The sequence below is a fragment of the Rattus norvegicus genome, chromosome 2 (assembly GCF_021556685.1).
Source record: "Rattus norvegicus strain SHRSP/BbbUtx chromosome 2, alternate assembly SHRSP_T2T, whole genome shotgun sequence".
Taxonomy (NCBI): domain Eukaryota; kingdom Metazoa; phylum Chordata; class Mammalia; order Rodentia; family Muridae; genus Rattus; species Rattus norvegicus.
Window position 1 is genome coordinate 50561958 of NC_141535.1, and position 14144 is coordinate 50576101.

At 45.2% G+C, this 14144-nt stretch overlaps 1 protein-coding gene across 9 annotated transcripts in view; it reads right to left on the minus strand.

The window, feature by feature from the left end:
* Parp8 (poly (ADP-ribose) polymerase family, member 8) overlaps positions 1-13152 on the minus strand; it is a 172395-nt gene extending 159243 nt beyond the window's left edge. For 2 of the 9 annotated variants that reach the window (XM_087618236.1, XM_087618206.1), the window contains exons 1-3: positions 12291-12402; positions 11640-11741; positions 10660-10714 (exon numbers count right to left, since the gene is read on the minus strand). Coding sequence is in view for 4 of the 9 variants with exons in the window: in XM_087618206.1 (XP_087474332.1) it covers positions 10660-10714; positions 11640-11730 (146 nt within the window). In the remaining 5 variants the exon portion in view is untranslated. 9 annotated transcript variants of the gene reach the window in all.
* Positions 13153-14144: the final 992 nt, after the last annotated feature.

The window sequence follows — 14144 nt, forward strand, 5'->3', positions numbered from 1 at the left end:
CAAAAGTGATATAGGACTTCCTACGGCTATCAGGTGCCGCCTTTTACAAGGGCACGTTAAGCACTTTACACTTGTGCTCTAGGCACATGGGAGGCTGAGACTGACTTATCAGGGATTCCGTCAGGGAAATGACTTTAACCAAACAGATATTTTCTCTCATGGTTGGTTGGTTGGTTGATTAGTTAGTTAGTTGGTTGGTTGGTTGGTTGGTTAGTTGGTTGGTTAGTTGGTTGGTTGGTTGGTTGGTTAGTTGGTTGTTGCTGCTGCTTTTTTGATTTGGTTTGGTTTGGTTTGGGGTTTGGTTTTTTTTTCCCTTCTCAATATAACTTATCAAAGAAATGAACTATCTGGACAAATTCCAGAGTTCCCCCATCATGAATTCCTCCAAAGGATGCTCCACCAGACTGTTCACCAAGACGCCCTACAGTAGCCACAGCAGCCGGAATTAAAGGATATAATGAGCATTTCTACAGAACCGTTATCTACCTACAACACCTCTTTAAGTCTGACTTCTAATCATGCAGGAAGGACGCCTCTACTAACCCCAGGCCTTCAGTAAGTAAGAAGACCTGAGAACCCACCTGGGCACAATCAGGGGACAGAGGGAGGATCACAGAAACAAATCCATGTGCAGGAAAGTTAGTACCAGGAAACACCAGCTGCCTTTTAATCAGGTCTCTCCTTGTTACAAAGCACATTCATTAAAAAACAAAAAAGCTAAGAAGAAATTCTTCAGGGTTCAGTAACTTCGGGGTTCAGATTGCCAGGCACGACATTGTTGTTTACCCGTGAACTATCTCCAAGACACAGAGTTTGCCAAAGTGTTTTCCACAAAAACAATTCTCCAGAGGCCGTCTACATCCGTAATCGAGTAAGTCTGAGCAACCCTGAAAGCTTCATTCACCTCATGGACGTGTGTAATGAGTACCATTATAGAAAATACTCTTAAGACTCGAACCATTAAAACGGCTCAATCACAACCGACCGTGCATTTCCCCGACATATCTGGCCATAGCCCTGAGATCTAATAAGACATTTGGGGAATGCTTTCATATGACATAGGAAATAATATCGCTCCGGCATGAAGAAACATAAATATTCACTGTATCTTGGCACACTGAGTGGCACTGGAATGATAGTGTCTAAACAAAATATTGACACATCTCTCTGGGACCATTTTGCCTTGTTCTGGTTTTGACTTACAATTAAGCTGGTAGAGTCTGTGTACTTGGTATCTGATCTTGTCCTTGTTTTGTGTTTCTAGTATTTTTCTTTCTAAGTATGAAAGGCCAGGAAATACAGTCATTTCTGTTCCTCATTTCAACCCCAACGGTTTTATCAATGAGTTCTAAGTAAGGGCCTCTACGGGTTGAGCAGAGATGAAACAGAGACATGGGTGGTTGAGCTTTGTTGGCGGTGGTTGGTTGCTTGGTTGGTGGGTTTGTTTTGTTTTGCTTTGATTTGATTTGATTTTGCTGTTTGGGTTTTTTTTTTTTTTCATTTTGTTTTATTTTGTCTTTGAAGGTGTGGAGAAATAAACATGGAGTGCAGTCCTGCTGAGAACTGGTCTGACTCCTGCAGCTTCTAGAAGCTTCCCTCCCTGTTAAACTGAACGTGGACCCATTTGTCATCCTCCATTTAGAGGATGGAACTCAGAGCCTTGTGCATGGAAGGAAGGTCCTCTACTAGTGTGCCATCTTGTACGGCCCTGTCATCCTGTGTTCAGTACCTCAGCCAGACGTCATCTCAGGAATACTCAGATAAAACATTCAAAACGTTCATTGCTGGGGTTTTCAAGTGGCCAGCAACAGAAGGCGATAATCCATGTGTTCTCTTATCCTAGAAGATTGTGTCCTGTCCTGTCCTCTCATTTTTTTATTCTGTTCTACCCACCTCTAAATACACCACACATTTGAATGAGTGGATTTGGATTCGCCACTGGGAAGACACAGATGTCTCTATGATCCTAAGATCCACAACCTCAGTGGTACCCAAACCAATTACATTATACAAGCTCCTATACATTATACAAGCAGAATGCTAAATTAATCAAACTGTTGTTCGTTGGAGAGATGGTGGTCAATAAACAGAGAAGAGAGAGTCAGTATTCAGAAGCCTGAGATGTTCCAAAAAGGGGTGGATGCAGAACCTGTTTCCTGAAAGCCAAACCAGAAATTTAAGGTTGATGGGGGGGGGGAATGATGGGGACATTTGAAAGCTGCTGAGTAGGGATGTGTGACTCCCTTTATGCTGTGGAAACACTTAAGGAAACCGGGTCTGGTAGTGCATGCCTACAATCCCAGCAGGCAGCCCCACGTTCCAGACTAGCCTGTATTATATAGCAAGTTCCAGGCTGGAGTTACAGAGCAAGATTTTATCTTTAAATAAATAAATAAATAAATAAATAAATAAATAAATAAAATAATAATACTTTAAATCAGCTGGTAAAGAAATTGAATGGGTAAGAATATAATAATCAGGACCTTAAAGGACACTAGTGCTAGTAGTCTAAGTTGAGGGCAACAGGGGGATACTGCTGCCAAGAGCAATTCCTAAGTGTGTGTGTGGCCTGATGGAGGAGTGAGGGGGGAAGGGGGACGTCAGAAAGGGACTTCAGCTGGATCTGTGAAGCCTGAGACTCTTAACTTAGGATTTTGACCAGGAAAAGGCGAGAGAACAGAGCTTGTTCTAAAGGGGAAATGGTTTGTTTTGACATGCTGAGCTGAGATGGAGACGTCAACCATGCAGGTGGGGCGGAGCATTTCAGGAGCTGTGTTTAAGAGGAAACCTGAATTACAGCACAAAAATAAAGTGGGGCTAAGAGGCAGGACAGGTGGCCCGATGGGTAGAGCCCGGTGGTCTGCGTACAGATCCCTGGAAGCCAGTAAAAGCTGAATGTGGAATCATGTGTTTGCAATCAATCCCAATACTCCATGGGAGAGACAGCAGGTAAAGAAAGGACAACCAGCCTGGTGTATACACTGGAAAAGCAGCTAAGAGACACTGTCTCAAGGAGGGTGGGGTGTGAGAACCAAACAGCTAGAGGTTGTCCTCTGACAACCCACACATGCACCCCAGCACACAAGCTCCTTCCCATGAGAACTTGGGCATAGCATGAAACACACACACACACACACACACACACACACACACACACACACACAAATTTCTAAAAATAGACTTCTTGCCAACTGTGGTGACATACACCTCTAATCTAGGCACTGGAGGAGGCTAAACCAGGAGAATTCCTAGTTAAAGACCTAGCCTATTAAATAGAAATAATTATTATCCTATTTCCTACCGGTGTTCACTGAGGTACAGAAAAACAGTGTGAAATAAAAGTATCTCGTTGTCAATACTTGCCTAAAATAAACTGACTAAATCTGTGGTCTTTATCTTAAGGCAAGATTCACCTATTAAAGCACAAGCCACAGGAAGGCAAATCGGGGTACAAAATTTAAAAAATATTTTCAGGATTGATGAAAATTTCTCTTAGGTTTTTTTTTTCCCCTCAGTGCTGAGGCGTAATGATCGGGAACTTAAATGGATTAGTCAAATATTTGCCTAAACATTCCAGGGCCAAGGTACATAATTTTCCAACTATTACGCTGTGCACTGTGCCCAGGCACATCTCTTGCCAACCAGTAGATTTTTCAATACCAACCCTGGAAAACATCCCTTAGCAATCCCTCCCTGTCCCCAAATATTCCCAAAAACTCTGGTCAGGCCAGTTGAACCAATTCCCCTAAACCTTACATAAACATTGACTTGGACTGAACTATAGCCCTACTGTCTTGTGCAAAGCTAACCTATTTTAAATTGCCCTACCCTCAATTTCTTTAGTTATAATGTAAGCAGCAAAATGCCTACTTTTCTTCAATGTAAACAAGGAAGGTGAAAGAAGAGAGATAGGCGCTCTGCTGAGACTATGTTCAGCAAAATAAGTATCGTGAACAGTATAGCCTTAATCCACAAAATAAAGGTTAAATATCCTAACTATATACACTTTAATAAAGCTTATTCATGCGAAACCACCGGTTACTATACGGCAGTGGCTTGAGATTTCATTTAATAATGAATTGTTTTCTAGACTTACACAAGACGGAGCAGCTGGATGGGAGGGGGCGTCAGCGCCACTTCGGTCTCTACTAAGTCAGGGTTCTCTACGTACCTGCCCCACTTGGAACTTGCAGAAATGCCCCTGCCTCTTCTTCCCAAGTGCTAGGGTTGTACATGTACATCGCTGTGCCCAGCTGGGCAGCTATGACTTAAGAGTTACAGCTCAGGAGTAGAGCATTTGCTTTGCATGCAAAAGGGACATAGGTTCAATCCCCAGTGCTGGGGGTTCAGGTCCCCATTTACTTACTTGGTTTCTTTCACACTCCCCTTCTGCAGTCATTCCAGCATCACAAGCAGCATTCACACTTTAAGGAAGACATTTTTAAGAAGCTGTGTTTTCTTTCTTTTATTTTCTCTTTTTTTTCTTTCTTTCTTTCTTTCTTTCTCTCTTTTTTTCTTGGAGAATAACTAATGTAATATTAAAAGATGGTAAGCAAGCCCCTGCTGCCAAAAGAAATACGTTAATGTTCTATTTTTAAAAAGTGATCGTTCTTCTGAAATCTTGAGGGGCATTTGACGGTTCAAATAGCTGTGTATTCCAGGATTTCTATATTGAGCTCTTATGCCCTTTCTGAACAGTAGAAATGGAACCTTTTTAACAAGGATTGGATTACCTCTGTCACCCTTCGGATTCAGATTCCCTAACCCATGTGCTTATACACTCTCCTTTCCTAGGAAGTCCAAGGCTGGCCAGAGCAGTGGGTAAAGGCATCTGCTGCTAACCCTGGCAACCTCCTCTATGCTCAGAACCTGTGTGGCAGAAGGAAAGAATTGACTCCCAAAAGTGGTCTTCTCACCTCCACACTTGGGTCACATCATGTTCATGGAATGAACACGCCCCACCACACACACACACACACACATCCACACACTAAATCTACATATATGAAAAGGCTACATACTTTGCTACCAATGAAATCCAAAGAAAACAAATGCCCTTTTGCAATCGTATAGCCTGTCTCTCCCTAAAGCCACCCATGTGTATGAAATTAACACTCTGGGAACTTGGGTGGGCTCAGACCTTCTTAAAAATTGGTTTGAAGACAAGAATCTTGCATTTTTTTTAAACTGGACTAACTACTTTTAAGAGTTGAAATTTCTAGTCTACCAAATAACTAGAATCTTATCTTAAACGAGGGCACTGTGTGTGTTTCTGCCTCCCCCGACCCACCCAAAGCAACCTGAATATAAGAGACAGAAAACAGAAGTTGTAACGTGGCCAGGCAACTTGTGTCATGTCAGAATCATACGCAATTATATTACATGTGGCATCGCCAGAGTGAGGGCTCTCTCAAGTGTTCAAGAATCTCCATATTTGGTCATCTAAGTTAGAGAATCCCTTTGTGCCTGCCAGAGTTTTTTTAGCATTCATATCATAATTGTTAAAACATCTAATCTTAATTAGATGTTCCTTAGAGAAAGAATCGTGTAGTAGACAGTGCTTGAGGTGCAAGGGAAACCACAGTGAACAGGTCAAAGCTCCTTCTCTAAAACGCTGACAAAGAAATGTAAGCAAGCAATTAATTAGAAGGCAGCCCCTGATGTGGGTCGTTTTAACCTAAGCCTTCCTCTTTATAATAATGCAAAGCCAATATACACTCAGCAGATTAGCCCTAAGATATCAGATACACTAGGCCCTTCCATCATGAGGGAAAACCCCATCGTACTGCGTTGGTAAACCAGGATGTTGGGTAGGTTAGACATCACAGATGCACACGAACCTTCTGTAATCTCACCGTAGTGTGGGCGGATGAAGAGGAAGCCCTTCATACATATAGCATGCATCTGTGTATTATGACACGGCTTTAGAAACATCTAGCAGAATCCTAGAGGGAGTGGTTCCAGGGGAAGATTTCTGACATGAAAATTTTGTCTTGGCGAGCATCTCAACAATGAAGAATGCTTAGGGATTCTAAGGCAAAAGGGAGGCAGGGCAGACTATAAGAAGGAAGGACCCGGCAGACCATGCTGGGAAACAGGAGGTGGCAGACACTTCAAGGAGTTCTGCTCCGGAACATCTCCCTGGGTAAGGAACTGTGCCCCAAAAGATGTCAATCCACTCATGACGGTGTATGTCATGAAGGAAGATTACCCATAAGCTGAGGTTACACATGGACAGGCGAATGCACAGCTTCTGCTGAATACTACACTTCAAACTTCATAATCTCTGATACAAAATACTAGATATTTTTTAATGATGGAGTTTCAATACATATGCCAGACTGGCCTGAAACATAATTTTTGAAGTTCAGGCTCCCAGGTGTTGGTATTTTAGGGATATGGTACACTCGTTTTAAATATTACAATCCTTAGGATGCCGTCATGCTTTTCGACTGGGAATGCCTCCATTTAACGAACAGGTTATTACATCTGTATCCTTTATACATGTATCCTTTCTAAAGGAAAAAATTAGTATTATGTTCTAACCGTGATCTCCCAGCAAGCACCAGTGACCCAAGGTTGTAATGCCACTCCCCTCTGGAAGCTGAGGTGGGAATATCACAAGGACCAGACTAGATAGGGCTATAGCATGAGTTCAAGTCTAGCCTGCAGAGTGAAAGACTAATAGAGAGTCAAAAGAAGGGGAGGAATGCAGACTAGGGGTGGGACACTTGTAGAACACGGAGATGCTGTGTTCAGTCCCTCAGACTACACGCCAAAGAGAACGTGACTGCTCAGAAGAATATAATCCAGTCTCTGGGTGTGTGCATTTTATACGAATATAGTAAAAACGCTAAAAGCATAAACTAATACACTAAGAGAAGTCAGAGAAACTCTGCAGTGTTTCCCTTCTTTTTTGCATGCTTTGTTAGCTAAACACTTTAACTTGTCTTTTCTGCACCCTGTGAACACATCCACACACATTTGTGTGCGTACACACCTGCTCAGGCACAAGCCATGGGATCCCAGTCTAGACTGAGGGACACTTTCAGGGGGACTGGTGGGTCCACAGACTTAACTCAGCTCATCGTTGGGTGACAGACGTCTTTCCCAGCTTTATCACTTCTCCAGTCCCTTCGAACCTTCTAACAACCAGAGGTCTTTATGTTTGTTTAAAACATAATTATGTTTTATTTGTCACAATCTTTCCATGGTTAAAAGCTCAGGGAATCCCACAGCAATCTGCAGTCAGACAGTTGGGGCAACTGTGTCCTTGGTTCTGGCCTAAAGTTATTATAATAACCTCTGGCCCCAACGATTTTGTCAGTTTCCCTATCTCCTTGTTATCTGGTGTAGCGCCTTTTATCCCTTTGCTTCTTCTGGCACTAACTCCCTGTCTGACCACAGGCAAGATGCAAAATCAGGGCGCCTATCCTTTGAGGTTTTAAGGAATGTCCTGCTACTTCGTCTAGGAAAAAGAAAATGCCAGAAGGTCAGAAGCATGACAAAGTGTAAGGGGGAAAATATGTCTTTTTGCATGAACTCTAAACTGTGGAGAGTTGAGGTCTGTTCTTAGCAAACACGGGAAATCAAGCAGCACTGGGGTCCAGGGTGGGAAGAGGGGTTGTGAAAATAAACTTTATGTATTGAGCAAATGTTAAGTGGAGGTAGCTGCCAGGAAGAGCAAAGTTCACAATATTTAACATCTTTTCCCAACCAACAGACATTACACATTGCAAGTGTCTGTACAGCTCTGTTGTCTGGTGTGTGTGTGTTTGTGTGAACCTGCTCGCATCCTCAGGAGGGTCAAGCAGCCTCGGTACAGGAAGCAGCATGGACCTCAGCACTGTGGACTGAGAACAGGGGATTCACACTTTGGCTCTCCTCAGTTAACCTCATAGATGGAACCTTGCCACTCGTGTTGAAGTGTCTCTGAGCCTCAACACCCGAAAGTGAGGAGAGGAACTGCATGTACTTTTCCCAGCTTTAATCCAACCATTTCCTCTTCCGCACCCCTCAGCTCAGTCCACCAAGGCAGGATACCTAATATTAACCAGTACTTTGCCCCTATGTATAAGGCCGATACTTAGGCCGAGCCATCAAATTATCTTGCTGCATTTCCACTGATCAACAAACACAGTAAAGTTTAACAAAGCAAACATGAAAGTTCAGTATTCTTTCTTTTAGTAGCAATATGAATAATTGCCTTTTATAATGTTTGGGACATATAAGTCATTCTTAGAAAGTGTAAGATATTAAATGGTATGTTAAATTTTATTGACAACTTGGATTGAAAATTATTTCTAATGGTTTAAATGAAATAGCAGCTAAAATCAATTCATGTTCTACTCTTTGTAGAAGACTTCCTTGGATGGTGAAGTCTAATCTACTTGCCATGACAACACTAATCTGACACCGTAAGTTGGTAGGCACATTAAATCAAGACACAGCTGGTGTACTTGGTCATGTCTGTAACTCCAACATTCAGGGGGGCAGAGGCAGGACAAACAGAAGGTCCAAAGCCACAGTGTTCTTTACAGTGAATCCCAGGCCAGCCTGAATTACAGTGGGACTGTATCAAAATCAATTTTAAAAATAAATAAATGAATAAAAATCCAAAAAGAATATTTTAATTTTAAACACCTGATCTTCATGTCAGGTTGGGAAGTGGACAATAACTGTGGGTCTCCAACATGGATAATGAAAGCAGTATATTTTTGAGAAAAATTTCTGCCCCACAACACAAATATACCGACCTATTATCCGGTATTAAATGATTTTGTATTTGTTCAGAGAAAACAAGGCAATCACAGAGCTCTACCAATTTTCTTTCCATATTATGCACACAAGCTCCCGATATTTAAATAGGCACGACAGAAAAACACTACCGTCTAATAGAATGACATAGCAAAGGAAACACTTCTCACTTTAAAAGTAGTTATGGTACTTGTTCCTACAGGGAAAACTGATGTTATCTTAATTAGTTAATTGTTCATCCCAACACCTTAGACGTGATCCTGGAGACATTCATAACTTCGCCACCTCCAGCTACTGAAGTCTAGCTCAGGAAGGGTTAATAAAAAAATCTTAACTGCAGTATCTAACAGATGTAAGAGATTAAAGTCATAGTGTGCCCCTCCTAGTACAGACACTGAGACCACAAGTGTCTTACCAGAAACTGGAGAACCTGGAAAGCTAAGGCAGGAGGACTACCTTGAGTTGTAGGCCAGGCTAGGCTACAGAAAGACACACACACACACACACACACACACACACACACACACACACACACACACACCCCTACCAAACTCAAAGAAAAGCCCACTTGGGGTGTTCCTGTCCCCACAATCCACTAAAGGAAGGTGACAACTGACTCCACCTGACTGCCTAGGAATGATTTCAATTGTCACAAAGAATGTTTTAGCCCTTATAGTTATCCAAGAGGACATCAGTCAAATGATAATGTCCTTTGGATATTAAGTGTAAGAGCAGCGTTAATTTAATCAAACATCCTCTAATTTAATTTGATCCATAATTACAAAAATGATGGCACTCTCAGAAATTAGGAAATAATATAATTTATTCTTTCCCCAAAAGGCAATGAAGCTTAATAATTCACTGATACATGCTCAACCAGTCCATCAACGTTAGGTCAATCTTGGGCCCGAGGGTGACTTTATTTGGATATAGGATAACCATTCCAAAATTTTATTTTGAGATAAATGAAGCACCATAAATTCTAAGTATTTTAAAGGTACATGTAATTATTAAACTTTTAAAGAAATATTTACGGAGCAGAGCTTCTTTGCAATTTCTATATTCATAAATGTTTCCATTAGCTAAGAGATATTTTGGAATGTGGTCAAGCTATTTGAATGTCGACTCCTAATAACAGAACTAGACTGAGGAGCCTCCACAGACGAAGTCAGTAGCCGCAGCTCTTCTAAGGCAGCATAAAGAAAACCCAAACCACAAAAATGAAGAGAGCAAGGTGTGTTTACACAGAAACTTTTGATGCAAATTCTACTTCCTCGGTTCAAAATTGGCTTTGCGTTGCATCGAAGCCCTGACAATCTACTACTAAAATATGCATCTCTCATTCTTCCCTCAAAGAAAAAGCCATCCACTCCAGCTACATACATAACTCTCCAAAATCTTTTCTACAACTAAATGCGAAAACCAAAATAGCCACTCCTTTGCGGAGGAAAAAAAAAAAGAAAACGTCTGGAGAACTGGGAGACCACATGTTTATGCCAACCTTCAGGAAAATGGAAACACACACACTGGCAGAATAACCACTGGCGATCAAACTATTTTGTGGCATTTTATGTCTTTCACGTATTCTACTCCATGCTCAATATACCAATTTTGCACCGAGTCGCCTGTGTCAAATCCAGAACGCCTAAACAGCAATCTATTCCTGAAGCAGAACAGTTTCTTAGTATGAAGAGTTCTGCTCATCCTCTGTAGCTTAGCTTTAGAAAGGAAGAAAAAACTTCAAACATATTTATTTTCCCTCTGCTATAGAAAAGGAATGCAGCTAGATAGCAGTCCAAAGATTTAAACAAACAAGCAAAATACCCAAACACGGAAGACGCTAGAACAAAGGAAACACAGCCGTGTGAACAGGAAATGAAGCAACTCTATACACATAAATACCTTTTGGGGCCGCCAACGTAGGTGAAAGTAAAGGTGGAGTCTGAGTATCTGAAATCTGAAACGGAAAGTCTTGTTATAAGCCACCCCGATGGACTGTTTTTAACCCCAATTCTGTCTTGAACTTGCTATTTCATGTGAGCCCGGGAGGCCTGATGGGGAGGGAAGCAAAGGCTGGAAAACTAGGGTCGGCCAGCAGGGCGGTGCAGAAGGGGATGCGGAGCACCCCGCGGGGTGCAGCGGGAGGCCGCCCCCCGCAACAAGTGCCGGGTGCCATGGCAACAGCGGGAATTTCCCAGCCAGGCAGCCGGAAGCAGCCCCTGCCAGGCTTCGGGCTGCGAAGCCCAAACTGCCCTCGGCCTTGGAGGTGGGGGGGTAAAGATGGACGCAAAGCGACCCCCAGGCTGGGCCTGCGTAGCTCAGGAACCCCGGGAATCCATCCCTTCCCCGGGGCGGTGTCCTGCGCGCTCGCCCAGGAGCGGGTGCAGCCGAGGGGGCGGGAGCTCGGCCCTGCGTTGCCTTCTCCGGGGGCCTCGGCGCCTGGCGGGAGCAGCGCCGCGCAGCGCAGCGCAGCCGGTCCCTTCCCGGCCGCCGCCGCTCGGCCGATGGCGCAAAGCCGCCGGGCTTTAGCCTGCTCTGTTCAGCCGCGGCTGCCGGAATCGGGAGGCAAAGCTCGGATGCTCCGGCCACCGCCGATGGCTGGAATCCAGCGCCCGGCCCTTCGCTCTGATCGCGCGGGTCCTGCACCCGGAGACTGCCCTGGCCTGGTGGGTTGGTTTTTTTTTGGGGGGGGGGGTAGGCTCGTGCCCCTCTCCCCATGGGGGTCCAGCTCATGCCGCTGCAGCTGTTTCCAAATGCACCCGGAACGGGGACTTGCCGCCCCACACCCCCAGCTACACGCGTCTCGGTCAGAAATCTGGGCACTGGGGTGGTCAGATGGGAGACTGGCTCCAGGTCCCAGGATCCGAGAGGCAAGAACTCACCTGCAAACAGGCAGTCTTTCTCTGCTCTGGACTTCTGGATCACGACGTCGATATCCTTCTGAATTCTCTCTTGCCTTGAACACATCCCCATTAAATAAATCCCTGGAAAAGAAGCAGCCGCTATTTCCACCCCACCCCACCCCCCTCGCACGCTTCCAGCTTTCGTAAATATTCAGTTAAAAATGAAACCTCTGGCCGAGGCAGGGGCTGAAGGCGAAGTGGTTTCGGAAGTGATCCCGGGTGAGAGAGGAGGAGGAGGAGGTGGAGGAGGAGGAGGAGGAGGGGGGGGAGGTCGGCTTTGCATTCCCAGATGTGACCGCCCAGCTGCTGCTCGCCGCTGCTGGATTCCAATTTCCTCCCGTTCTGACAATGGATGGTGATGACACCGAGTCTCACTTTCTCCCTCCCCCGCCCGGACTGACGGCCGTAGGGAACCTAGGGGCCCGAAGGGGGCCGGGGACCGCTGGAGAGCGATCGGCAGCCGTGGAGCGGCAGGCGCCGGCGAGGGGCGAGCCCCGCTCCGACTCACGCGCGCACACCCCTCGCGGCCCGCACGCCGGCCTTCCCACACCCGCGCACACTCGCGCCCGCGGGCGGCGGCCGTGCCCAGGCTGCTGCAGCGCCGCCCGCCAGCCGCAGACCCTCCCGCACCCGCCGCGGGTCACCGGGCCCGGCTGCGCGCCGCTGGGGCTTTAATAGTATCCGCCATCCGCGCAGGCTGGATTTCCCCACCCCCGACTGCCACTCGCGCCGGGAGCTGAGTGACAGTGTAGGTAGTGAAGACTCCCTGGAGCTCCCAGCCTCTCCCGCACCACCACCCCCCCTTTCCACCACTTTTATGAATTCGACTCCACTTTCAGAAGGAATTATGAGTCATATGGAAACCCAAGCCGGAGTGGCTGGGAGGGAGAAAGGGGAAAAGAAAAAACCTTTACGAATTAAAAATAAATAAAGTGAACAAGTCGTTCCTTGTAATCACATCAAGCAAAGGGAGAAAGCATGGAGATCACCCCAGGACTCTCCCATTTGCTTAATGCCTTGATTTTTGGTGGTGGTGGTAGTAGTAGTGAGGGTTGTTTTCTTTTGCTTTTGCTTCTTGGTTTTTGTTGCTCCGAGGTTGAAGTTTGACCTCTTTGAGGAGCTCTTTAGAAAATGAAGCTCTTTCTGAGAGACTCCCAAAACTCCCATGTTCTTCCCCTTCCCCACAGCTCTGTTCATAAGAAATTGGCCCAAGGGGACTCCCTAGGTGAGGGATACTTGGCTTGGGACTTACTTTTCAAAAGCCACTCTTCTGTGGACTAAGTCGAGGGAAAGTTTCCGGCCCTGTTACCTTGAGCTGGAAAACCATACTGCTGAGATCCTCTCCTTTACTGAACCTGAACCAAGTTCCACCAAGTACTTTTCTTTAGCATCTTTACGAAGAAGTTTCCCCTGGCACACCATAGGTGTACTGTTCTGCATTCTAAGACCAACCAGTGTCTGGACTATAGGAGGTGTTATCAATCATGTGGTCGGAACCTTTTGATCTTCCGGGATAGGAACAGTGAGTGAGTAGGGGAAGTTTTTCCTGTGCTAGCAAGCCTGAGTGAGTGCCTGGGGGGGCCTGAGGACTGGGCAGATAAACCTAGAGGAGTATTATATAATTTCAAACCCTTTACAGTGCAGAGACTTATTTCGGGAGACACTGTGGGGAGAAGGACTTATCGTGGGGTTGGAGGCTTACAGTATAACTCCAGCCTTTTAAACACTGTGTTCTCACACTTGTCCTCTTGTCATCCTCAGTTTCCCACAGCCCTTAGTGACAACAGAAGACAGCATAGCCTCCCACAGCAGTTAGGTGGGGCTTTCCAGGGTTAAAGCTCGCCTCATAGGCCTTGGACACAGTGATCCTTAGCCTGACTACAGTGACAAGTGGCACTCATTGGAGGCCTACAGTTGCTCAGATCCATATCCCTTGAAACTTGACCACACTCAGGAGCTCATCCACAGACCACCCAAGGTCTTCAGTTTCCCTTCCCTGTCTGGCTTGGAAGGACTTCACTGAAGGTTAATGTTGTCATAAAGTGAGCCAAAAAAAAAAAAAAAAAAACTGATTTTATAGCCAAGGGGTAAAACCACTGATAATAGCATATAAACCAATCCTGGCAGGTCCTCATACAGGACCATGTGGGCACCAATCACAGGCCCGATGGATCACTAGGGAAACTAGTCTCCATTTGGTAGTGGGTAGAGAAGGCTTCAAGGTTACCTAGAGTTTACCAAGGCACGCGGTGGCAAAAGATCCAGTGCTAGCAATTGGAAGCCTCAGCTCTGAGACAGCGAGGTGAAAAGTTGGAAGTTATGCTTCAGTAGCTGACTTGCTTCTTCCGTCCCAGAGTCAAGAAGCAGTGGTGGTTGCAGTAAAGCTTCCTAAAGGCTTCAGAGGAGTGTTCTTACATACTACTCATGCTCCAGATCGGACTTTCTTTTTTCTTTTGTCTGACTTCTTTTTTAAAAAGACAGGAC